We start from the raw sequence: 27326 nt of genomic DNA on the forward strand, positions 1-27326 counted from the left end.
GAGAAAGGAGAGAGAAAGAAGATAGAGAGAAAGAGAGGGAGAAAGGAGAGAGAAAGAAAAGAGAGAGAAAGAGAGGGAGAAAGGATAGAGAAAGAAAAGAGAGAGAAAGAGAGGGAGAAAGGAGAAAGAAAAGAGAGAAAGAGTAAAAAGTAGAAAGAAGCAGTTTAACCATTTCCACCTTTATCTTGCAATTCTCCCCTCTCTCTTCCCCTCTTCCCTTCTCGCTCCCCCTCCCTCTTTCTCTTCCCCGCTCTCTCTTCCACTCTCTCCCCTAGATGACTGCAGGGTTGTGTATGTGTGTTCTGCTGGTGGTCCTGTGCACTAGCTGTTCAGGACGCGCCCACTTCTCTCCCCCCCTCCAAGAGGGCAGCCCTGCCCTGCCCCCTCCCTCTGAAGGTAAGAACAGTGAGAGGTGCCACATCCGGATGTTGAATACATTTCTATCGACGTTAAAACACCTGAGCGGCGCTTGACTTGTCTTTCCCGGTACATAAAAAACAATGGATACGTTTTTGTTGAAACTGGTACCTTGATCATATGAATGTTTACGCTTTTTTTTAATGGCAAATCATGTGCTCTAGAAAGACGCTATAGCAATAAAAGGTTTAATTCATGATATTATCATTATTTATTTATGTCATTTAGTTCCGTCAAAACAACCCAAGACAGTTAACAAATGCTAACAAGGTGGTTTGTATTTCCTTTCATAGCACGTCTGGAAACCAAAGCCCACTTCCTCTCCGAGCCATACCTCAGACATACTCACTCCTCTCCTTTGGTCAATACCAACCCATATATGGGAGAAGGCAGAGTCTCCAGAGCCAAACTCAGTGAACTGTTGGCTAGACTCATCTCCTCACAGAAAGGTGAGTTTAAATAAATGTAATAAAAAATACGGCCTGCCAAAAGGCCTCCTGCCGGGACGGGGCTGGGATTCAAAATAATAATACAATTTTGTCCTATAAAAATATAGGACAAAACACACATCATGACAAGAGAGACAACACTACATAAAGAGAGACCTAAGACGAGAGTGTGAGTGTGTGAGTGTGTGTGTAGAGAGATGAAAGAGCTCACATTGTTCTCTTCAAGTGTACATTTTCTGAAGTCCCTTTAGAACCTGTCTCTATTTCTCTGGTTGCTATGACAGTGAGAGTGAGTTGAAGTCCCTTTAGAACCTGTCTCTATTTCTCTGGTTGCTATGACAGCGAGAGTGAGTTGAAGTCCCTTTAGAACCTGTCTCTATTTCTCTGGTTACTATGACAGTGAGTTGAAGTCCCTTTAGAACATGTCTCTATTTCTCTGGTTGCTATGACAGTGAGAGTGAGTTGAAGTCCCTTTAGAACCTATCTCTATTTCTCTGGTTACTATGACAGTGAGTTGAAGTCCCTTTAGAACCTGTCTCTATTTCTCTGGTTGCTATGACAGTGAGAGTGAGTTGAAGTCCCTTTAGAACCTGTCTCTATTTCTCTGGTTGCTATGACAGTGAGAGTGAGTTGAAGTCCCTTTAGAACCTGTCTCTGACAGTGAGTTGAAGTCCCTTTAGAACCTGTCTCTATTTCTCTGGTTGCTATGACAGTGAGAGTGAGTTGAAGTCCCTTTAGAACCTGTCTCTATTTCTCTGGTTACTATGACAGTGAGTTGAAGTCCCTTTAGAACCTTCTCTATTTCTCTGGTTACTATGACAGTGAGTTGAAGTCCCTTTAGAACCTGTCTCTATTTCTCTGATTACTATGACAGTGAGTTGAAGTCCCTTTAGAACATGTCTCTATTTCTCTGGTTGCTATGACAGTGAGAGTGAGTTGAAGTCCCTTTAGAACCTGCCTCTCCTTCTCTGGTTGCTATGACAGTGAGAGTGAGTTGTTGATCCAGATGGCTGGTGTTTGTGAAAAGAAACCTGTAGTTTGTACATGTGTGAGCAGGTATATCTTTTCGGGTCTTTCCTTCTATCTTCTTAAATGTATGTGCTCTGTCAGTGATAGTATCTCTATAGACACACATACCGAGAGAACAGACAGAGAACAGACAGAGAACCGATACAGAGAACAGACAGAGAACAGACAGAGAACAGATACAGAGAACAGACAGAGAACAGATACAGAGAACAGACAGAGAACAGACAGAGAACAGATACAGAGAACAGATAGAGAACAGACAGAGAACAGATACAGAGAACAGACAGAGAACAGATACAGAGAACAGACAGAGAACAGACAGAGAACAGATAGAGAACAGATACAGAGAACAGACAGAGAACAGATAGAGAACAGATACAGAGAACAGACACAGAGAACAGACAGAGAACAGACAGAGAACAGACAGAGAACAGATACAGAGAACAGACACAGAGAACAGACAGAGAACAGATAGAGAACAGATACAGAGAACAGACAGAGAACAGATAGAGAGAACAGAGAACAGACAGAGAACAGAGAGAACAGACAGAGAACAGACACAGAGAACAGAACAGATACAGAGAACAGATAGAGAACAGATACAGAGAACAGATAGAGAACAGATACAGAGAACAGATACAGAGAACAGACAGAGAACAGACAGAGAACAGATATAGAGAACAGATACAGAGAACAGATAGAGAACAGACAGAGAACAGATACAGAGAACAGATACAGAGAACAGACAGAGAACAGATACAGAGAACAGATAGAGAACAGATACAGAGAACAGATACAGAGAACAGATAGAGAACAGACAGAGAACAGATACAGAGAACAGACAGAGAACAGATACAGAGAACAGATAGAGAACAGATACAGAGAACAGATAGAGAACAGACAGAGAACAGATACAGAGAACAGATAGAGAACAGACAGAGAACAGACAGAGAACAGATAGAGAACAGATACAGAGAACAGATACAGAGAACAGACAGAGAACAGATACAGAGAACAGATACAGAGAACAGACAGAGAACAGATACAGAGAACAGACAGAGAACAGATACAGAGAACAGATACAGAGAACAGACAGAGAGCAGATAGAGAACAGACAGAGAACAGATACAGAGAACAGATAGAGAACAGACAGAGAGCAGATAGAGAACAGACAGAGAACAGATAGAGAACAGACAGAGAACAGATAGAGAACAGACAGAGAACAGACAGAGAACAGACAGAGAACAGATACAGAGAACAGACAGAGAACAGACAGAGAACAGACAGAGACAAGACAGATAGTAGCAAGGGGCTACTGAAGACAGACTGTGCCGACAGCAGGACTAAAATGTTAACCGTTTAGAGATTATCTTATGGTGCTCTCAGATAGCATGTTATGGTGCTCTCAGATAGCATGTTATGGTGCTCTCAGATAGCATGTTCTTGAATTGGAATACAAAAAGTAGCTGGCAATAACTTGTGTTATGTGAGATAAATATGGTGAGATAAATATCGATGTGCTGAGTTCAAGTCTCAAACTCAACAAGCCAGAGATTCCAACTTTAATGTTTCAAAAGTTCCTGTTTATACTTTTTTTTACCATGAAATCATCACAAGCTATACATATAGTCTGTTATTACGTACATACCTCTACTATGTAAATGAGACAGAAACATGGTGAAGAGGGTGAAAGGTCAGATAAAGAGATGGAGCACAAAAGAGAGAGAGATAAGCAAGCCAGAAAAAAAGAGAGAGAGATGGAGAGAGAGAGAGGGAGAGATAATACCGGGTCATTGAAAGAGATGGAGAGAGAGAGATAAAGACGGGTCATTGAAAGAGATGGAGAGAGAGAGAGAAGGAGATGGAGAGAGAGATAAAGATGGGTCATTGAAAGAGATGGAGAGAGAGGGAGGGAGAGAGAGGGAGAGATAAAGACGGGTCATTGAAAGAGATGGAGAGAGAGAGATGGAGAGAGAGAGAGGGAGATGGAGGGAGATGGAGAGAGAGAGAGAGAGATGGAGAGATGGAGGGAGAGAGAGAGAGAGATGGAGAGAGGGAGAGATAAAGACGGGTCATTGAAAGAGATGGAGAGAGAGAGATGGAGAGAGAGAGAGAGGGAGATGGAGGGAGATGGAGAGAGAGAGAGAGATGGAGAGATGGAGGGAGATGGAGAGAGAGATGGAGAGAGAGAGAGGGAGATGGAGGGAGATGGAGAGAGAGAGAGAGATGGAGGGAGAGAGAGAGAGGGAGATGGAGGGAGATGGAGAGAGAGAGAGAGAGATGGAGAGATGGAGGGAGATGGAGAGAGAGAGAGAGAGATGGAGGGAGAGAGAGAGAGAGGGAGATGGAGGGAGATGGAGAGAGAGATGGAGAGATGGAGGGAGAGAGAGAGAGAGAGATGGAGAGAGAGGGAGAGATAAAGACGGGTCATTGAAAGAGATGGAGAGAGAGAGATGGAGCGGTGTAATTGTGCCTCTGAAACTCATTAGTAAAAGCTGTTATTAATTCTATAACCAGACGGAGGGTTGGGCTTAGAACACTGGTCTCTGACACACACACACACAGAGAGAGAGATCATTCTGAGATCTGTGAAGTGCCTTGGCTCAAAGGGAGCATTTGAGAGGATTAGATGTAACATGCTTGACAGTTACACCTCCTACACTGACAGTGTGTGTGTGAGGTAGTGAGGGGAGTGATAAAAGCTCCACATTGACACTAACACCATGGATATTACCATCACACGCCAGTCAAACCACCACGGTCAGATGTTACCAGTGGCAGCCTCGTCCTATATTACCATCACACCAGTAAAATATATATTTTTAATGGTTTTATAGCTCTCCTTCTTTCGCTCTCCTCCCTCCCCCCCTACCTTGCTCCCTCCTCCCTCCCTGCTCCCTCTAGGTTACATCAGTGGGAACTCAACAGTGAAGAGTAGAGCCAGCGGTCTCAGTGCTAACCACCTGATAAAAAACCGAGACTACACCGGGTGGATGGACTTTGGCCGCCGCAGCGCAGAAGAAAACGAGCACTCCTCGTAGAAAATTAGTCACTGTCTCGTCATGAGAGTGTATTTATTCGGTATTTGATGTACATTTGTTTGTAAACACCATATGATGCAATATACAGCATCTACAGTGGCAAGAAAAAGTTTGTGAACCCCTTGGAATTACCTGGATTTCTGCATAAATTGGTCATCAAATTTGATCTGACACAGCGTGCTTAAACTAATAACACGCAAATAATTGTATTTTTCTTGTCTATATTGAATACATAATTTAAACTTTCCCAGTGTAGGTTGGGAAAAGTATGTGAACCCTAGACTAATGACTTCTCCTGGAGCTAATTGGAGTCAGGAGTCAGCTAACCTGGAGTCCAATCAATGAGATGAGATTGGAGAATTTGGTTAGAGCTGCCCTGCCCTATAAAAAAACACTCAAACATTTTTTGTTTGCTATTCACAAGGATCATTGCCTGATGTGAACCAAGCCTCGAACAAAAAGAGATCTCAGAAGACCTAAGATTAAGAATAGTTGACTTGCATAAAGCTGGAAAGGTTTATAAAAGTATCTCTAAAAGCCTTGATGTTCATCAGTCCACGGTAAGACAAATTGTCTATAAATGGAGAAAGTTCAGCACAGTTGCTACTCTCCCTAGGAGTGGCCGTCCTGCAAAGATGACTACGAGAGCACAGCGCAGAATGCTCAACGAAGTTAAGAAGAATCCTAGAGTGTCAGCTAAAGATTTATAGACATTTCTGGAACGTGCTAACATTTATGTTGAAGAGTCTACGATATGTAAAACACTAAACAAGAATGGTGTTCATGTGAGGGCACCACGGAAGAAGCCATTGCTGTCCAAAAAAAACATTGCTGCACGTCTGAAGTTCGCTAAAGTGCACCTTGATGTTCCACAGCGCTACTGGCAACATATTCTGTGGTCAGATGAAACTACTATGTGTGGAGAACAAAAAGGCACAGCACACCAACATCAAAATCTCATCCTCACTGTAAAGTATGGTCATCATGGTTTGGGACTGCTTTGCTGCCTCAGGGCCTGGACAGCTTGCAATCATTGACGGGAAAATTAATTCCCAAGTTTATCAATACATTTTGCAGGAGAATGTAAGGCTATCTGTCCACCAATCGAAGCTCAACAGCAGTTGGGTGATGCAACAGGACAACGACCCAAAACATAAAAGTAAATCAACAACAGAATGACTTCAACAGAAGAAAATACACCTTCTGGAGTGGCCCAGTCAGAGTCCTGACTTCAACCTGATTGAAATGCTGTGGTATGACCTCAAGAGAGCACCAGACATCCCAAGAATATTGCTGAACTGAAACAGTTTTATAAAGAGGAATGGTCCAAAATTCCTCCTGACCGTTGTGCAGGTCTAATCCGCCACTACTGAAAACGTTTGGTTGAGGTTATTGCTTCCAAAGGAGGGTCAACCAGTTATTAAATCCAAGGGTTCACATACTTTTCCCACCCTGCACTGTGAATGTTTACAGTGTGTTCAATAAAGACATGAAAACGTATCATTGTCTGTGTGTTATTAGTGTAAGCAGACTGTGTTTGTCTATTGTTGTGACTTAGATGAAGATCAGATCAAATTTTATGACCAATTTATGCAGAAATACAGGTAATTCCAAAGGGTTCACATACCTTTTCTTGCTACTGTACATCTGCCACATTTAGCAGAACGGCTATTTAATGTTCTGCTTTTCTGTCCTGGCTTTTTGTCTGTTTATGGTTTTGGAGGGAATTGTATGGAATATAAAAAGGTCAGGTGTGGATGGAAAGAGATTTATAGTTCTCAGTGAGACAAACCTGGATCAATACCTGGTCAGGTGTGGATGGAAAGAAATTTATAGTTCTCAGTGAGACAAACCTGGATCAATACCTGGTCAGGTGTGGATGGAAAGAGATTTATAGTTCTCAGTGAGACAAACCTGGATCAATACCTGGTCAGGTGTGGATGGAAAGAGATTTATAGTTCTCAGTGAGACAAACCTGGATCAATACCTGGTCAGGTGTGGATGGAAAGAGATTTATAGTTCTCAGTGAGACAAACCTGGATCAATACCTGGTCAGGTGTGGATGGAAAGAGATTTATAGTTCTCAGTGAAACAAACCTGGATCAATAAAAGTTGAGAATGTACAGTATTTCAACAGAAGTTCCCAAAGATACACACACACACACACACACACACACATAAAAGTATGGACACACATAACAACTTACACACGCGTCAACCATATAATATACTCGTGGTATAACCTCAAGACTTTACACTAGAAATTAAAATAGTGAACAGTGGCCCATTTATAGCACATCAAGTTGGTAGAATACACAGCTCTACTCCTCTAGAACCACAGTCCTGCTGCTTTTCAGTTCTCTCAATTAACCAATTACTATCATTTATTACATTATTAAGGCCATTGATTGGTCAGAGAGTACACACACCTGGTTTCCCGGGTCTGAATCAGTCTCTGATTAAAAGGCAAGGATGAAAAACCAGTATCATGAATACTTAGGCCTGTGTATGCGCAGTGCTGATTTTAGCATGTACAGTTGAAGTCAGAAGTTTACATACACCTAGGTCAAATACATTTAAACTCCGTTTTTTTTTTACAATTCCTAACATTTAATCCTAGTAAAAATTCCCTGAGTTAGGATCACCACTTTATTTTAAGAATGTGGAATGTCAGAATAAAAGTAGAGAGAATGATTATTTCAGCTTTTATTTCTTTCATCACATTCCCAGTGGGTCAGAATTGTGGTGGTTCATTTCTGTACTATCAAATGAGGAGAGACAATCTTATCGCACAAGTCAAGAGTTATATGTAAACTGAATCTTTATTAGTGAGAACTTTGCAATAGCGGTGACTCATCTGAGGTTGATTCGTTGACAGAGCCCCAACACAAAGGCTACTGAGGTATTTTATAGCAAAGATCCACCCCCTAGTCGACATAACAAACCACCGATATTAGGAACAGTTCACAAAGTGAGACGTTATATATGAGAAAGGAGTATCCCGTAGCCAGATAGCATTCACTTTAAATTAGCATTCAGTTTAGCCCCTAAAATGAGGTTCCTATCTCGTTCCTGTTACTCCTAGCACAAAAACAGCAACTCGACCAAAGGCATAAATCAATTGTCAACTCAAAACACTACCACACACATCCCCCAAAGCCAAAGGAGGGAGTGACTGGCACACACACATTTTGGAAACCAGTAATTGGTTCCCCATTAATCACTCCATCCCTTCACATGGTTTAGAATAGGTAAAGACACATTCACATATGAAGACAATGTTCCCTCCTGTTCTCTTCTCTTTCTGATATTCTGCATAGCACCAGGGACATGTGAAAGACAAGCCTGACCTCTCCTCTCTCTGGAGAGCCCCAGGTGACTGAGCCCCAGGGGACTGAGCCCTAGGTGACTGAGCCCCAGGTGACTGAGCCCCAGGTGACTGAGCCCCAGGGGACTGAGCCCCAGGTGACTGAGCCCCAGGTGACTGAGCCCCAGGGGACTGAGCCCCAGGTAACTGAGCCCCAGGGGACTAAGCCCCAGGTAACTGAGCCCCAGGTGACTGAGCCCTAGGTCACTGAGCCCCAGGGGACTGAGCCCCAGGGGACTGAGCCCCAGGGGACTGAGTCCCAGGGGGCTGAGCCCCAGCTGACTGAGCCCCAGGTGACTGAGCCCCAGGTGACTGAGCCCCAGGTGACTGAGCCCCAGGGACTGAGCCCCAGGGGACTGAGCCCCAGCTGACTGAGCCCCAGCTGACTGAGCCCCATGACTGACTGAGCCCCAGGTGACTGAGACTGAGCCCCCTGAGCCAGGGGACTGAGCCCCAGGTGACTGAGCCCCAGCTGACTGAGCCCCATGTGACTGAGCCCCAGGTGACTGAGCCCCAGGTGACTGAGCCCTAGGTGACTGAGCCCCAGCTGACTGAGCCCTAGGTGACTGAGCCCCAGGTGACTGAGCCCCAGCTGAGGGAAGAAGTGCAACTGCCAACACCAGAGTCCAAAGGGATACATTCTAATAACAAGTATATCACATAAGCATATTATGCAGATAAGACATCTTAATTATCTATGTTACCCAACTAATTATGATTCATCAGCCACAGAAGTTTACATACACTCAATTAGTATTTGGTCGCATTGCCTTTAAATTGTTTAATTTGAGTCAAACGTTTTAGGTAGCCTTCCACAAGCTTTCCACAATACGTTGGGTGAATTTTGGCCCATTCCTCCTGACAGAGCTGGTGTGACTGAGTCAGGTTTGTAGGCCTCCTTGCTTGCACACACTTTTTCAGTTCTGCCCACAAATTGAGGTCAGGGCTTTGTGATGGCCACTCCAATACCTTGCCTTTGTTGTCCTTTAAGCCATTTTGCCACAACTTTGGAAGTGTGCTTGGGGTCATTGTCCATTTGGAAGACCCATTTGCGACCAAGCTTTAACTTCCTGACTGATGTCTTGAGATGTTGCTTCAATATATCCACATAATTTTGCTACCTCATGATGCCATCTATTTTGTGAAGTGCACCAGTCCCTCCTGCAGCAAAGTACCCCACAACATGATGCTGCCACCCCCGTGCTTCACGGTTTGGATTGTGTTCTTCAGCTTGCAAGCATCACCCTTTTTTCTCCAAACATAACAATCAAATCAAATCAAATGTATTTATATAGACCTTCGTACATCAGCTGATATCTCAAAGTGAAGTACAGAAACCCAGCCTAAAACCCCAAACAGCAAGCAATGCAGGTGTAGAAGCATGGTCATTATGGCAAAACAGTTCGATTTTTGTTTCATCAGACCAGAAGACATTGCTCCAAAAAGTATTATCATTGTCCCCATGTGCAGTTGCAAACTGTAGTCTGGCTTTTTTAAGGCGGTATTGGAGCAGTGCTTCTACCTTGCTGAACGGCCTTTCAGGTTATGTCGATATAGAACTCGTTTTACTGTGGATACATATACTTTTGTACCGGTTTCCTCCAGCATCTTCAAATCAAATCAAATCACATTTTATTTGTCACATACACATGGTTAGCAGATGTTAGTGCGAGTGTAGCGAAATGCTTGTGCTTCTAGTTCCGACAATGCAGTAATAACCAACAAGTAATCTAGCTAACAATTCCAAAACTACTACCTTATAGACACAAGTGTAAGGGGATAAAGAATATGTACATAAAGATATATGAATGAGTGATGGTACAGAGCGGCATAGGCAAGATACAGTAGATGGTATTGAGTGCAGTATATACATATGAGATGAGTATGTAAACAAGTGGCATAGTTAAAGTGGCTAGTGATACATGTATTACATAAGGATGCAGTAGATGATATAGAGTACAAGGTCCTTTGCTGTTGTTCTGGGATTGATTTGCACTTTTCGCACCAAAGTACGTTCTTCTCTAGGAGACAGAACGCGTCTCCTTCCTGAGCGGTATGACGGCTGCGTGGTCCCATGGTGTTTATACTTGCGTTCTATTGTTTGTACAGATGAACATGGTACCGTCAGGCTTTGTAAATTGCTCCCAAGGATGAACCAGACTTGTGGAGGTCTACAATTTATTTTCTGAGGTCTTGGCTGATTTATTTAGATTTTCCTTTGATGTCAAGCAAAGAGGCACTGAGTTTGAAGGTAGGCCTTGAAATACATCCACAGGTACACCTTCAATAGACTAAAATTATGTCAATTAGCCTATCAGAACCTTCTAAAGCCATGACATCATTTTCTGGAATTTTCCAAGCTGTTTAAAGGCACAGTCAACTTAGTGTATGTAAACTTCTGACCCACTGGAATTGTGATACAATAAATTAAGTGAAATAATCTGTCTGTAAACAACTGTTGGGAAAATGACTTGTGTCATGCACAAAGTAGATGTCCTAACCGACTTGCCAAAACTATAGTTTGTTAACAAGAAATTTGTGGAGTTGTTGAAAACTAGTTTTAATGACTCCAACCTAAGTGTATGTAAACAAGTTAATGACTCCAACCTAAGTGTCTGTAAACTAGTTTTAATGACTCCAACCTAAGTGTATGTAAACTAGTTTTAATGACTCCAACCTAAGTGTATGTAAACTAGTTTTAATGACTCCAACCTAAGTGTATGTAAACTAGTTTTAATGACTCCAACCTAAGTGTATGTAAACTAGTTTTAATGACTCCAACCTAAGTGTATGTAAACTAGTTTTAATGACTCCAACCTAAGTGTATGTAAACTAGTTTTAATGACTCTAACCTAAGTGTATGTAAACTAGTTTTAATGACTCCAACCTAAGTGTATGTAAACTAGTTTTAATGACTCCAACCTAAGTGTATGTAAACTAGTTTTAATGACTCCAACCTAAGTGTATGTAAACTAGTTTTAATGACTCCAACCTAAGTGTATGTAAACTAGTTTTAATAACTCCAACCTAAGTGTATGTAAACTAGTTTTAATGACTCCAACCTAAGTGTCTGTAAACTAGTTTTAATGACTCCAACCTAAGTGTATGTAAACTAGTTTTAATGACTCTAACCTAAGTGTATGTAAACTAGTTTTAATGACTCCAACCTAAGTGTATGTAAACTAGTTTTAATGACTCCAACCTAAGTGTATGTAAACTAGTTTTAATGACTCCAACCTAAGTGTATGTAAACTAGTTTTAATGACTCCAACCTAAGTGTATGTAAACTAGTTTTAATGACTCCAACCTAAGTGTATGTAAACTAGTTTTAATGACTCCAACCTAAGTGTATGTAAACTAGTTTTAATGACTCCAACCTAAGTGTATGTAAACTAGTGTTAATGACTCCAACCTAAGTGTATGTAAACTTACGACATCAACTGTAAATCTTGATGGGGCAAAAAAACGTATGTTTTATAGATGCACGCCAGCAAAGCCACTACACAAAACAACAAAACACAAGATGAATTGTACTATAACGGTGACAAACGGTGCCTACATAAAGCTGTCCCAACAGCAGAGTCCCAACACCTTACCACTGCTACACCTGGCTATCAGTGGAGCCTTGTCTGGCAGCGAAACAGTTCATTCAGCCTCATTTACTGCCTTTTTTAAAAACATAGCTAATATGGCTGACTTACTTAAACAAATGTGGTTTCCACTGACAATTGAGATGTACAAACTATGGCATAAGGGAACGACGAGCAGATCAGAGGCAATCCGTCATTTCCATCAAGTCAATAATGAGCGAGCTAGGACGGGCGTTGTCAATATAACTATTTGTTCAGCACTTTTGAAATGTGCAGCGACAGAATTCAAAACATTTGACGGTATTCTCCCTGTACACCAAGTCAGAACCGTAGGATAGATAATGGGGGGCATATGAGCAGACAATAAAAGCTCTTACAATATTCAATGATTACATATCTCTAAAACAGGCTTTAGGCTAATTAAGAGGGGAAAAGGGACCAAATTATTAGCGTGATGCACATGGGCTACTAACAGCTTACTACACAACATACACTTAGTAACATTATTACTTTCTAAGCTACAGTATAAATATCTCCCTGTCATATTACATCATTTATGCAGCAGCATACAATACATTTTTAGATTCACTGTCACGATCGTCGTAAAGGGGAGACCAAAGAGCAGCGTGGTGTGAATGCATGATTTAATGATTGACGAAAAACACGAAGTACACTGAACAAACTATACGATATAATAAGACGACCGTGATTGCTAATGAAACACTGTGCTAACATGCAACATCACATAGACAATAACCCACGAAATACCCCCAAAAAGATGGCTGCCCAATCAGAGACATCGATAAACAGCTGCCTCTAATTGAGAACCCATCTAGGCAACCATAGACATACATAAACACCTAGATGGTAAACAACCCCATAAACCTACAAAAAAACCTAGACAGTACAAAAACACATACATCGCCCATGTCACACCCTGACCTAACCAAAATATATAAAGAAAACAAAGAATACTCAGGTCAAGGCGTGACATTCACGTTGTTCTGCTGTGCTCACTTCCTTCCAAACCACTCATTGTTGTGTAATGTTTATGTCCAATGGCCGATGAGCACCGATATGGTTTATCTGTCATTTCTCTTCTTAATGTCTCTTCATATGACAAGGATTAAAAGGATTTGCCAGTAGATTTTCGACTTGATTCATGATGATGACTGCTAGCTAATATTTTGAAAGTATGATGTTGACATGATCCGTCCAATCAAAGCTACTGTAGATATATCGTGATTTGACGTCATTTTATCTGTGACCAATGACCTTGACCCTTCTTGGATGGGTACCTCTAATGTCAGCAGCCGAAGGTCTAGAATTTTCGAGGTCTCCCCTTACACTTCGCGGTGACAGAGTTTCCCCATGTGTGACAGAACACTGAGCTATTCACGGACCAAAAATAATCAGTACGCAGCAGGTAAATTGTGGGCCCACCTGCCCTAAATGACACACAGTGTGTGCGCAAGTCTAATCGTGTTTCCATAAAATGTTTGGGTTAAGTTATTGGTGGATTTAAGTTTCCGATTAAAATGCAGTAATTTACCAGTTTGCAATCATCCACGTGGATGTGATGTTCAGATGCTCATGAACAATAGCTTTAGTTTATTTCCATATAGTAGGCCTAATGTTTTCTATGTTTGTAATTGATGTATCTCTGAGCTCCATGTCTGTCAGTGTTTGGTGTCTCTGAGCTCCATGTCTGTCAGTGTTTGGTGTCTCTGAGCTCCATGTCTGTCAGTGTTTGGTGTCTCTGAGCTCCATGTCTATCAGTGTTTGGTGTCTCTGAGCTCCATGTCTGTCAGTGTTTGGTGTCTCTCTGAGCTCCATGTCTGTCAGTGTTTGGTGTCTCTGAGCTCCATGTCTGTCAGTGTTTGGTGTCTCTGAGCTCCATGTCTGTCAGTGTTTGGTGTCTCTGAGCTCCATGTCTGGCAGTGTTTGGTGTCTCTGAGCTCCATGTCTGTCAGTGTTTGGTGTCTCTGAGCTCCATGTCTGTCAGTGTTTGGTGTCTCTGAGCTCCATGTCTGTCAGTGTTTGGTGTCTCTGAGCTCCATGTCTGTCAGTGTTTGGTGTCTCTGAGCTCCATGTCTGTCAGTGTTTGGTGTGTCTGAGTTTTGTCCTTCACCTGTACAACCTTTAACACTGTGAATAAACAGGACACTATTTACACCTGATCCTGCTGCCTCCTGCTACTCACAGCTCTTTAAGAATGCTTCAACTGGGAGGCTAATCATATGTGTTCCTTCAGTCAGAATTGAATTTACTCTCGTCTCCAAAAGTCAATGGCCATTACACAATCTCCTCTTCTCCTTCCTCCGTCAACATGAAATCTACAGAATGAAACATACTCTCCTGTTTATGACGTTAACCTTCAGAGGCAGAGGGAGAAACAGGGAGAGTCCAACCCGAGTCCCTTGAGGCTCAGTTGTTAGAGCCTGAGGTTTGTAATGTTGACAGTTTGATTACAATGGAGGGGACCGTTAAAAAAATGTATGTACTCACTTCTGAACGCTGCTCCAGCTAAGAGTATCTGTTAAATATAGTAAAGTACTACTAACGCAGACAACTCACTTCTGAAGGCTGCTCCAGCTAAGAGTATCTGTTAAATATAGTAAAGTACTACTAACGCAGACAACTCACTTCTGAACGCTGCTCCAGCTAAGAGTATCTGTTAAATATAGTAAAGTACTACTAACGCAGACAACTCACTTCTGAACGCTGCTCCAGCTAAGAGTATCTGTTAAATATAGTAAAGTACTACTAACGCAGACAACTCATATCTGAGACACACATTTAAGTTGAACACTGCGTATTTCTAATCCAGTTGGACGCAAAAGAAGAATATGAAGTGTAAAATAAGGGATGTTTTGAGACTCTGGGCCCTATGCCCCATCTGGCTCTACACCAGGCAAACTAGGCCTTCTTATTACATTTTGTCAAAATCAGTCATTATTTGGGAAGGCATGTCTCGATCATTCCACATCATTTTAAATGTCAAAAAAAAAATATCTAAATAACTAATGTTTGGAAAATTGAGATAGTTGGAGAAAGCAGGAAAACTATTTAAGTTTTATCATCTGGACCAGGAGTGATTACATTGTATTTATTCTACACCGTGATTCTACATTGGTCAGGTGTGTTAGGACTGGAAACAGTTAATAGTATCTGAAGACCCAAACCGCCATCCCTTTCATACGGAAGACAGAGACTCGGGGGGAAAAAAGCATAAAAGAACATTTAGTCCAGCGTTTGGACATCAAATACCTTCGACAAACACACGTGCATTGTGGGAGATAGTCTTCAGAAGCGTAACAGTCAGCCCAGTGTTCAGACACCGTGATCGTGTGATTGACACCCATGGCATTTGAAATGCAATTTCCGTCTGTTGATATTTAGCTAATTGTATTGCATTAGAAGCAGTTGTAGTGATATTTGTGGGTTATTGAAGGGAGAACACACACACACACACACACACACACACGATGATGGACATGTTCCTGTTCATTTCTCAATTATCCACCAATCATCCTCCATCTGTCTGTCAGCGGTTACAATATGGAAGGAGAGTAGAAACATTATCTCTGTGTGTGTGTGTGTGTGTGTGTGTGTGTGTGTGTGTGTGTATGTACGTGTTTAACTATTTTTGTGGGGACCAACTGGGGGACATTTTTTTAGTCCCCACGAGATCAAATTATATTTCTAAGGGGCTTTAGGGTTAAGGTTAGAATTAGTGTTAAGAGTTAGGAGCTTGGGTTAGGTTTAGGGTTAAGGTTAGGTTTTTGGGTTAAGGTTAGGCTTAGGGTAAGAGTACGGGTTAGGTTTACGGTTAAGGTTAGAATTATGTTAAGAGTTAGGAGCTTGGGTTAAGGTTAGGTTAGGTTTTTGGGTTAAGGTTAGGCTTAGGGTAAGAGTACAGGTTAGGTTTAGGGAAAAAAGGATTTGGAATGGGACTGAATTGTGTGTCCCCACAAGGTTAGCTGTACAGGACTGTGTATGTGTGTGTATGTGTGTGTGTGTTCTGAAAACAGACTCTGAAATCAGCTGTCCAACAGGGCCATCTGCTGGTAGTGGTGTGCAGGCTTTAGCTCTAGCCCTGCTCTAACACAAGTTATTGAACCAATCAGCTGCTCACCAGGACCATGCTTTGTACAAGCAGGTGTGTTAATAGTATGGCTGGAGCAATATCTCCCAGTAATTAATCATTATCAGGAGAAGGGGTTGGCCAAGCTTTCCAAACAACTGTTACAAACAACTGTTTAACCACAGAACTACAACTCTATAACTCTATAACCACAACTCTATAACCACAGAACCACAACTCTATAACCACAGAACCACAACTCTATAACCATAGAACTACAACTCTATAACCACAGAACTACAACTCTATAACCACAGAACTACAACGGTTTAACCACAGAACCACAACTCTATAACCACAGAACCACAACTCTATAACCACAGAACCACAACTCTATAACCACAGAACTACAACTCTATAACCACAACTGTTTAACCACAGAACTACAACCTTTTAACCACAGAACTACAACTGTTTAACCACAGAACCACAACTCTATAACCACAGAACCACAACTGTTTAACCACAGAACCACAACTCTATAACCACAGAACTACAACTCTAAAGAAAGAGAGAGAACGAAAGAGAGAGAAAGAAAGAGAGAGAGAGAGAGAGAAAGAGAGAGAGGGGGAAAGAGAGAAAGCAAGAGTGAGAAAAGTTGATACATTCTTTCATACAGTAGTTTTAACATATGAATGGCACTCTGATCAAGAGTCTTTGTTAACTAACATCCAGTCATGTGTAATTTCCCAGTTTCCTCTGTCTAGTTCCTTATTGTTGTCTAAGTCAACAGACTGGTCGTTAAGGGATTTATAAACCCCTAGCTAGGCTTGTGGAAGTATAGCAGACCATATCCTCATTCAAACCACAGCCCCAACTTAAATACCTTTGTTTCAACTGGAATAAACTGGGTCTGAAAACCAAAACGACAGATGGTCTACTCACCTATTCCATTTTCTCTTCCCAAACTTTTTGAAAACTAGACCCAGCCAATCTCTACCGTAGGCAACAAAACCCAGAATCCACCAACAGCAGACTACTACCCAGAATACACTACCAACAGCAAACTACTACCCAGAATACACCAACAGCAAACTACTACCCAGAATACACCAACAGCAAACTACTACCCAGAATACACCAACAGCAGCATACTACCCAGAATACACCAACAGCAGCATACTACCCAGAATACACCAACAGCAGCATACTACCCAGAATACACCAACAGCAGACTACTACCCAGAATACACCAACAGCAGCAAACTACCCAGAATACACCAACAAACTACCCAGAATACACCAACAAACTACCCAGAATACACCAACAAACTACCCAGAATACACCAACAGCAGCATACTACCCAGAATACACCAACAGCAGCATACTACCCAGAATACACCAACAGCAGCATACTACCCAGAATACACCAACAGCAGACTACTACCCAGAATACACCAACAGCAGCAAACTACCCAGAATACACCAACAAACTACCCAGAATACACCAACAAACTACCCAGAATACACCAACAGCAGCATACTACCCAGAATACACCAAGAGCAGCATACTATCCAGAATACACCAACAGCAGCATACTACCCAGAATACACCAAGAGCAGCATACTATCCAGAATACACCAACAGCAGCAAACTACTACCCAGAATCCACCAACAGTGTTAATTCTGGCGGTTAACCAGGTTAGTTCTGATAGGTAGTGTAGTATCTATCCAGTGGCTAGGGTTCAGGATCATGGAGGTCCACATAGTTGAATCCATCCAACACACTGCCGCCCCGTAGCTCAGACCTGTAGCACGTAGCTTGGATCAAAGTTAAGAGTACAGTTTTTATAGACATTCCACTAAAAACAGTCCTGTCCCACTAACTCCAGTTTCTGGAATACAGACGTTGAGGTCTGCCACACTGCTGGTATTCCTACGCCTGACCTCTGAACCCAGTGGTTCTCAAACTGTGGGGCACACCCCCTGGGGTTGCACGAGGGGTCTCTCTCTCTCAATTCAATTCAAGGGGCTTTATTGGCATGGGATGTGCCCATATGTTTACAATGCCAAAGCAAGTGAAATAGATAATAAACAAAAGTGAAACAATCTATCAAAAATCAAGGAATTGAGTCCAGCGTGCAACTTACTCTAGAATGTTGTAATAGTAGAATGTACAAGGTGACATTACTAAACTGGGTTGTAATAGTAGAATACACAAGGTGACATTACTAAACTGGGTTGTAATAGTAGAATACACAAGGTGACATTACTAAACTGGGTTGTAATAGTAGAATACACAAGGTGACATTACTAAACTGGGTTGTAATAGTAGAATACACAAGGTGACATTACTAAACTGGGTTGTAATAGTAGAATACACAAGGTGACATTACTAAACTGGGTTGTAATAGTAGAATACACAAGGTGACATTACTAAACTGGGTTGTAATAGTAGAATACACAAGGTGACATTACTAAACTGGGTTGTAATAGTAGAATACACAAGGTGACATTACTAAACTGGGTTGTAATAGTAGAATACACAAGGTGACATTACTAAACTGGGTTGTAATAGTAGAATACACAAGGTGACATTACTAAACTGGGTTGTAATAGTAGAATACACAAGGTGACATTACTAAACTGGGTTGTAATAGTAGAATATACAAGGTGACATTACTAAACTGGGTTGTAATAGTAGAATACACAAGGTGACATTACTAAACTGGGTTGTAATAGTAGAATACACAAGGTGACATTACTAAACTGGGTTGTAATAGTAGAATACACAAGGTGACATTACTAAACTGGGTTGTAATAGTAGAATACACAAGGTGACATTACTAAACTGGGTTGTAATAGTAGAATATACAAGGTGACATTACTAAACTGGGTTGTAATAGTAGAATACACAAGGTGACATTACTAAACTGGGTTGTAATAGTAGAATACACAAGGTGACATTACTAAACTGGGTTGTAAATAGTAGAATGTACAAGGTGACATTACTAAACTGGGTTGTAATAGTAGAATACACAAGGTGACATTACTAAACTGGGTTGTAATAGTAGAATACACAAGGTGACATTACTAAACTGGGTTGTAATAGTAGAATACACAAGGTGACATTACTAAACTGGGTTGTAATAGTAGAATACACAAGGTGACATTACTAAACTGGGTTGTAATAGTAGAATACACAAGGTGACATTACTAAACTGGGTTGTAATAGTAGAATGTACAAGGTGACATTACTAAACTGGGTTGTAATAGTAGAATACACAAGGTGACATTACTAAACTGGGTTGTAATAGTAGAATACACAAGGTGACATTACTAAACTGGGTTGTACATCATCAGTTCCTCTTGTCTTGTCAGTCATTACGTAACTTAGAGAACAATTTATAACTTGTCAGAAATGTCCAGATCAACTAACATGGCAGCTAACGTTTCTCAGCCACTCAAATATCACCCGAATAAACATTATAAATGGTCAAATGTATAGAATTACAAGAAAATTAGCTTTAAAACTGAAACACTTTCTCTGCACCCCGTGACAAAATGTGTAGAATTGTGGGAAATAATCTTTAAAAATCAGCAAACTGTTGTCTCCCCCATCAAGAGGGGTGTGAACAGTGCTTATACCCATAGAAATAGACGTGGCACAGGATGTTAGATGGGATGTTTCCCAATGCTGGAAGTGGGGCCTGTGTGAATTAGTTAGGGAACACCTTCTCTAACCCACCTCTCGATGAAGGAGTCGATGGCGCCACCTTTGGCGGAGAGAAGACCCTGCGCCTGCCGCAGCCAAATGTGTAGCTCCCCAGATGGAGGAAGACCTCCACCTACACACACACACACACACACACACACACACACACACACACACACACACACACACACACACACACACACACACACACACACAGACACGAGACAGAGAGAAAGGAAATGACGTCTGTGTGTGGCTTGACGTCTGTGGGTGACGTGCGTAGTGAGTTCAGCTCACCCTCAGATCCTGCTGGGGTGAACTTGATAGAGAGCATGATGTTTCCTCGACTACTTATAGACTCTGGACTACACTGCAACTGAGAGAGAGAGAGAGAGAGAGAGAGAGAGAGAGAGAGAGAGAGAGAGAGAGAGAGAGAAGAGAGAGAAAGAAGAGAGAGAGAGAGAGAGAGAGAGAGAGAGAGAGAGAGAGAGAGAGAGAGACAGGGAGAAAGAAGAGATAGACAGGGAGAAAAGAGAGCGAGAGAGAGAGGTGAAAGGAGCGAGAGAGGGAAAGAGAGAGGGAGATTGAAGAGAGGAGCGCTCAGGTTAGAAAAGCTCGTTGAAATTCTCAGCACCTCTCCTCCTGTTAAGACTACACACAATGTAGGACTTACTGCATGCTGTGGTGTGTGAATGTGCATGTGCGTGTGTAGGTGTTTGTATGTATGCGTGTTTGGTATGTGTTTGGGTGTCTGCATGTATGTGTTTGGTATGTATGTAGGTGTTTGTGTGTCTGTATGTACGCGTTTGCTCGCACGTGTGTGTATTGGTCCTACCCGTGGCTGTAGTTTGTACCAGTCAGGGTCTGTGTGTGTCCAGTCCCAGTGAGCCAGCTCCAGCTCTACCTCTCCTAGGAACAGGTTTCTACCCAGGGAGGCAGCTCTACCTCTCCTAGGAACAGGTTTCTACCCAGGGAGGCAGCTCTACCTCTCCTAGGAACAGGTTTCTACCCAGGGAGGCAGCTCTACCTCTCCTAGGAACAGGTTTCTACCCAGTGAGCCAGCTCCAGCTCTACCTCTCCTAGGAACAGGTTTCTACCCAGGGAGGCAGCTCTACCTCTCCTAGGAACAGGTTTCTACCCAGGGAGGCAGCTCTACCTCTCCTAGGAACAGGTTTCTACCCAGGGAGGCAGCTCCACCTCTCCTAGGAACAGGTTTCTACCCAGGGAGGCAGCTCCAGCTCTACCTCTCCTAGGAACAGGTTTCTACCCAGGGAGCCAGCTCCAGCTCTACCTCTCCTAGGAACAGGTTTCTACCCAGGGAGGCAGCTCTACCTCTCCTAGGAACAGGTTTCTACCCAGGGAGGCAGCTCCAGCTCTACCTCTCCTAGGAACAGGTTTCTACCCAGGGAGGCAGCTCCAGCTCTACCTCTCCTAGGAACAGGTTTCTACCCAGGGAGGCAGCACCAGCTCTACCTCACCTAGGAACAGGTTTCTACCCAGGGAGGCAGCTCTACCTCTCAAAGGAACAGGTTTCTACCCAGGGAGGCAGCTCCAGCTCTACTTCTCCTAGGAACAGGTTTCTACCCAGGGAGGCAGCTCTACCTCTCATAGGAACAGGTTTCTACCCAGTGAGCCAGCTCCAGCTCTACCTCTCCTAGGAACAGGTTTCTACCCAGGGAGGCAGCTCTACCTCTCCTAGGAACAGGTTTCTACCCAGTGAGCCAGCTCCAGCTCTACCTCTCCTAGGAACAGGTTTCTACCCAGGGAGGCAGCTCCAGCTCTACCTCTCCTAGGAACAGGTTTCTACCCAGGGAGCCAGCTCCAGCTCCACCTCTCCTAGGAACAGGTTTCTACCCAGGGAGGCAGCTCTACCTCTCCTAGGAACAGGTGTCTACCCAGGGAGGCAGCTCTACCTCTCCTAGGAACAGGTTTCTACCCAGGAGGCAGCTCTACCTCCTCAGGTAGGAACAGGTTAGGAACAGGTTTCTACCCAGTGAGCCAGCTCCAGCTCTACCTCTCCTAGGAACAGGTTTCTACCCAGGGAGGCAGCTCTACCTCTCCTAGGAACAGGTTTCTACCCAGTGAGCCAGCTCCAGCTCTACCTCTCCTAGGAACAGGTTTCTACCCAGGGAGGCAGCTCCAGCTCTACCTCTCCTAGGAACAGGTTTCTACCCAGGGAGCCAGCTCCAGCTCTACCTCTCCTAGGAACAGGTTTCTACCCAGGGAGGCAGCTCCAGCTCTCCTAGGAACAGGTTTCTACCCAGGGAGGCAGCTCCACCTCTCCTAGGAACAGGTTTCTACCCAGGGAGGCAGCTCTACCTCTCCTAGGAACAGGTGTCTACCCAGGGAGGCAGCTCTACCTCTCCTAGGAACAGGTTTCTACCCAGGGAGGCAGCTCTACCTCTCCTAGGAACAGGTTTCTACCCAGGGAGGCAGCTCTACCTCTCCTAGGAACAGGTTTCTACCCAGGGAGGCAGCTCTACCTCTCCTAGGAACAGGTTTCTACCCAGGGAGGCAGCTCCAGCTCTACCTCTCCTAGGAACAGGTTTCTACCCAGGGAGGCAGCTCTACCTCTCCTAGGAACAGGTTTCTACCCAGGGAGGCAGCTCCAGCTATACCTTTCCTAGGAACAGGTTTCTACCCAGGGAGCCAGCTCCAGCTCTACCTCTCCTAGAAACAGGTTTCTACCCAGGGAGGCAGCTCCAGCTCTACCTCTCCTAGGAACAGGTTTCTACCCAGGGAGGCAGCTCCAGCTCTACCTCTCCTAGGAACAGGTTTCTACCCAGGGAGGCAGCTCTACCTCTCCTAGGAACAGGTTTCTACCCAGGGAGGCAGCTCCAGCTCTACCTCTCCTAGGAACAGGTTTCTACCCAGGGAGGCAGCTCTACCTCTCCTAGGAACAGGTTTCTACCCAGGGAGGCAGCTCCAGCTCTACCTCTCCTAGGAACAGGTTTCTACCCAGGGAGGCAGCTCCACCTCTCCTAGGAACAAGTTTCTACCCAGGGAGGCAGCTCCAGCTCTACCTCTCCCAGGAACAGGTTTCTACCCAGGGAGGCAGCTCCAGCTCTACCTCTCCTAGGAACAGGTTTCTACCCAGGGAGGCAGCTCCAGCTCTACCTCTCCTAGGAACAGGTTTCTACCCAGGGAGGCAGCTCCAGCTCTACTTCTCCTAGGAACAGGTTTCTACCCAGGGAGGCAGCTCTACCTCTCATAGGAACAGGTTTCTACCCAGTGAGCCAGCTCCAGCTCTACCTCTCCTAGGAACAGGATTCTACCCAGGGAGGCAGCTCTGCCTCTCCTAGGAACAGGTTTCTACCCAGTGAGCCAGCTCCAGCTCTACCTCTCCTAGGAACAGGTTTCTACCCAGGGAGGCAGCTCCAGCTCTACCTCTCCTAGGAACAGGTTTCTACCCAGGGAGCCAGCTCCAGCTCTACCTCTCCTAGGAACAGGTTTCTACCCAGGGAGGCAGCTCCAGCTCTCCTAGGAACAGGTTTCTACCCAGGGAGGCAGCTCCACCTCTCCTAGGAACAGGTTTCTACCCAGGGAGGCAGCTCTACCTCTCCTAGGAACAGGTGTCTACCCAGGGAGGCAGCTCTACCTCTCCTAGGAACAGGTTTCTACCCAGGGAGGCAGCTCTACCTCTCCTAGGAACAGGTTTCTACCCAGGGAGGCAGCTCTACCTCTCCTAGGAACAGGTTTCTACCCAGGGAGGCAGCTCTACCTCTCCTAGGAACAGGTTTCTACCCAGGGAGGCAGCTCCAGCTCTCCTAGTAACAGGTTTCTACCCAGGGAGGCAGCTCTACCTCTCCTAGGAACAGGTTTCTACCCAGGGAGGCAGCTCTACCTCTCCTAGGAACAGGTTTCTACCCAGGGAGGCAGCTCCAGCTCTCCTAGGAACAGGTTTCTACCCAGGGAGGCAGCTCTACCTCTCCTAGGAACAGGTTTCTACCCAGGGAGGCAGCGTGCCACACAGACAGGTTCAGAGTCCTGCCACGCACCTCTGACACACTGATCTTATACTGGGAAACACAAACAACGTTAACACACACATCATTCATATCAAATTGAATTAGTCACATGCACCGAATACAGTGAAATGCTTACTTATTAACCAACAACGCAGTTAAGAATATTATATTTATATATATACACCCTGCTCAAAAAAATAAAGGGAACACTTAAACAATACAATGTAACTCCAAGTCAATCACACTTCTGTGAAATCAAACTGTCCACGTAGGAAGCAACACTGATTGACAATACATTTCACATGCTGTTGTGCAAATGGAATAGACAACAGGTGGAAATTATAGGCAATTAGCAAGACACCCCCCAATAAAGGAGTGGTTCTGCAGGTGGTGACCACAGGCCACTTCTCAGTTCCTATGCTTCCTGGCTGATGTTTTGGTCACTTCTGAATGCTGGCGGTGCTTTCACTCTAGTGGTAGCATGAGACGGAGTCTACAACCCACACAAGTGGCTCAGGTAGTGCAGCTCATCCAGGATGGCACATCAATGCGAGCTGTGGCAAGAAGGTTTGCTGTGTCTGTCAGCGTAGTGTCCAGAGCATGGAGGCGCTACCAGGAGACAGGCCAGTACATCAGGAGACGTGGAGGAGGCCGTAGGAGGGCAACAACCCAGCAGCAGGACCGCTACCTCCGCCTTTGTGCAAGGAGGAGCAGGAGGAGCACTGCCAAAGCCCTGCAAAATGACCTCCAGCAGGCCACAAATGTGCATGTGTCTGCTCAAACGGTCAGAAACAGACTCCATGAGGGTGGTATGAGGGCCATACGTCCACAGGTGGGGGTTGTGCTTACAGCCCAACACCGTGCAGGACGTTTGGCATTTGCCAGAGAACACCAAGATTGGCAAATTCGCCACTGGCGCCCTGTGCTCTTCACAGATAAAAGCAGGTTCACACTGAGCACGTGATAGACGTGACAGAGTCTGGAGACGCCGTGGAGAACGTTCTGCTGCTTGGGGGGGGGGGGGGGGCAATGCAAATAGTCTGGGTAGCCATTTGACTAGATGTTCAGCGGTCTTATGGCTTGAGGGTAGAAGCTGTTTAGAAGCCTCTTGGACCTGGACTTCCGGTACCGCTTGCCGTGCGGTAGCAGAGAGAACAGTCTATGACTAGGGTGGCTGGAGTCTTTGACAATTTTTAGGGTCTTCCTCTGACACCGCCTGGTATAGAGGTCCTGGATGGCAGGAAGCTTGGCCCCAGTGATGTACTGGGCTGTACGCACTACCCTCTGTAGTGCCTTGCGGTCGGAGGCCGAGCAGTTGCCATACCAGGCAGTGATGTAACCAGTCAAGATGCTCTCGATGGTGCAGCTGTAAAACCTTTTGAGGATCCGAGGACCCATACCAAATCTTTTCAGTCTCCTGAGGGGGAATAGGTGTTGTCGTGCCCTCTTCACGACTGTCTTAGTGTGCTAGGACCATGTTATAATTGCACATTATAATGAGAGAGACAGGAATGAGACAGACCAGAGAGACAGACAGGCAGAGAGAGGAGAGACATGAGAGAGACAGACCAGAGAAACACGCCCCTCATCAAGGCAATGCAGATTCGAGTACCTTTGTAACACTTCCAAGATGGATGTCTGCTCTGCCTCTGAGAGGTGACTCAAATTCAACAACTCCCCTTCTCCCTCCATCACCTCTGAGAGAGACACAGACAGACAGTGAATGCTACAGCATTACATGGTCAAATACAAAGTACTAGTCCCTGCTTTACACAGGGATCAGTTTATCAGTTGGTACTTCCTCTTAAAATGAGGCCAGTATTAGATCTCTAATCTCTACTGTGTGTGTGTGTGTGTGTGTGTGTGTGTGTGTGTGTGTGTGTGTGTGTGTGTGTGTGTGTGTGTGTGTGTGTGTGTGTGTGTGTGTGTGTGTAAACGGTGGTCTCACCTGTGCAGTTAGTGCATGCGCTCAGAGCTTCCGTTTGGCTTGTGAGGTTTGTTTGGCAAATAGGGGTGTGTTATCATTAACCCAAAAAGTTCTTTTGCAACAAAAACTACCATTTCTATTAGACAGATTGAGGTAGTTCCCGCCCTGTTTGCTCGACCGCTAGTTTTTGTTGCAAAACGTTTTGCAACTGTTAGGAGTAGGAATACACTCCAAGATACAGAGCACAACATCCGCGGCGCGCGAGATTTCCACCCTAACAAAACACCCCCAACGGTCTGACTGATGAGACAAGATATAATAACATATTTTGAACTGCTTTAACTTTTAACTGAAAAGACTGTTAGTCACCAGTGACCTCGGTAAACACCTTTGTAAGGAATTGCTATTTCGTATGCAGGTGACTAACTTACTGCTAATTACATGGCTACAACTCACAGTAAAGCCTGTGGGGTCCCCTACAGGATAGCTCCCACATTACACACATAATCTCCCTTTTTTAACCGAACACTGTGTGCCCGAAGAAGATCCTACGATGACGGACAGACAACTGAGCCAATGGCGGAAGACTACAGACTACAACCAGCTGAACCAATCCGGAGATCCGATCTTCCTAGGGTCAACCTACTTTCTGTGACGTATATAAGGGCTGTGCTGACTGTTTACGCTCTCTCTGCCTGCCGTTCCACACGAACTAACGGAAGAGCCGTAATTACGCTGTACTACATATTTTCACTCTGAATAAACTGTTTACTTGTCATAAAATTTACCACTTAGTCTGAATCGATCCTTGACCGGCTCACCCATCTACATATCCAATTGCTAACACCTTCTAAAGAAAACATGCAGAAATAGCCTACACTGACGCACGCACAGCGCGAGAGACTTGCACCTGTCACAACGTGCTAATAAACTCGAATGAAACGAGTACAAATTGAATGTCATACCTACATCAATGATGTCCAGAATTGGTGGACATTTTCTCCGGGGAAAGTTTTGGTTTCTGAAAAGTCCAAGCAGAGTCTGTTGGAATTTAGAGTTTGAAGCGGTTGACAGACACGAGTGATCATATGGAAAGCCAAAAGGTTGACTTGGGTAAACGCGAACACGCCTTCTCTTCCGGGCAGGATGCAAAACACGGACTGGGGCATAAAACAAATAGCATCGGAGAAACCTGTAGGTTATTACAGTGTTATAAGACACTTACATCATATTTAGATAATGGTAGCTTGTAGTTAGGTAGCTATGCTCACGCGCCTATCTCGCTGTAGGCTTATTAATAATCGATAATCGGACAGGAGCACGAGCATTGATTCAGCCAGACAGCGTCTCAGCATATGATGGACACACCAGTCCAGAACTGTGTTCATAATATTGTAATTAACAGGAAAAGTTTCATTTGTTTCAGGTTTCGCTATAGGGAAATTGGAGAGTGGTAGAGAAAAAGTTGATGTGGCTTGTGTATTTACATGATAAGTGTTATCAGATAGTAAAGTGCTGTGTTTGATTAAAAGGTGTGTGTGTGTGAAGGAGAGAGGGAATTTGATAGAGGTTATAGCATTTTCTTCACGGATGTCTGGCCATATGGCTAGGTGGGGTCAGGGTTAGGGTGAGGTATTATACAGTAGCTGCCCACACCTACTAAACATACATATGGGTAACCTACACGGTCTCAAACACACACACACACACACACACTGAAGTACCGACACACTT

The 27326-nt window shown here is 44.1% G+C and overlaps 1 protein-coding gene and 1 long non-coding RNA gene across 7 annotated transcripts in view; one reads left to right on the forward strand and one right to left on the reverse strand.

Moving 5' to 3' along the window:
* LOC115123047 (cholecystokinin-like) overlaps positions 1–7633 on the forward strand; it is an 8614-nt gene extending 981 nt beyond the window's left edge. Inside the window, exons 2-4 of the mRNA XM_029652339.2 lie at positions 276–396; positions 711–866; positions 4800–7633. Of these exons, the coding sequence (XP_029508199.1) occupies positions 276–396; positions 711–866; positions 4800–4936 (414 nt within the window). The 3' untranslated portion in view covers positions 4937–7633. The remainder of the gene's footprint in view (positions 1–275; positions 397–710; positions 867–4799) is intronic.
* Positions 7634–12520: 4887 nt separating this feature from the next.
* Positions 12521–26743, reverse strand: LOC115123046 (uncharacterized). 6 transcript variants are annotated; one of them, XR_010464270.1, is made up of 4 exons: positions 26558–26743; positions 25278–25362; positions 19995–20073; positions 12521–19830 (listed from the first exon to the last, which is right to left on the reverse strand). It is a non-coding gene; the product is annotated as an uncharacterized LOC115123046 (long non-coding RNA). The 6 variants fall into 6 exon arrangements; XR_010464267.1 differs by having other exon boundaries at positions 26562–26737; XR_010464272.1 differs by lacking the exons at positions 25278–25362; positions 26558–26743 and adding exons at positions 20533–20894; positions 21529–21620.
* Between the last annotated feature and the right edge of the window lie 583 nt (positions 26744–27326).

Source organism: Oncorhynchus nerka, linkage group LG7 (assembly GCF_034236695.1).
Source record: "Oncorhynchus nerka isolate Pitt River linkage group LG7, Oner_Uvic_2.0, whole genome shotgun sequence".
Classification (NCBI taxonomy): domain Eukaryota; kingdom Metazoa; phylum Chordata; class Actinopteri; order Salmoniformes; family Salmonidae; genus Oncorhynchus; species Oncorhynchus nerka.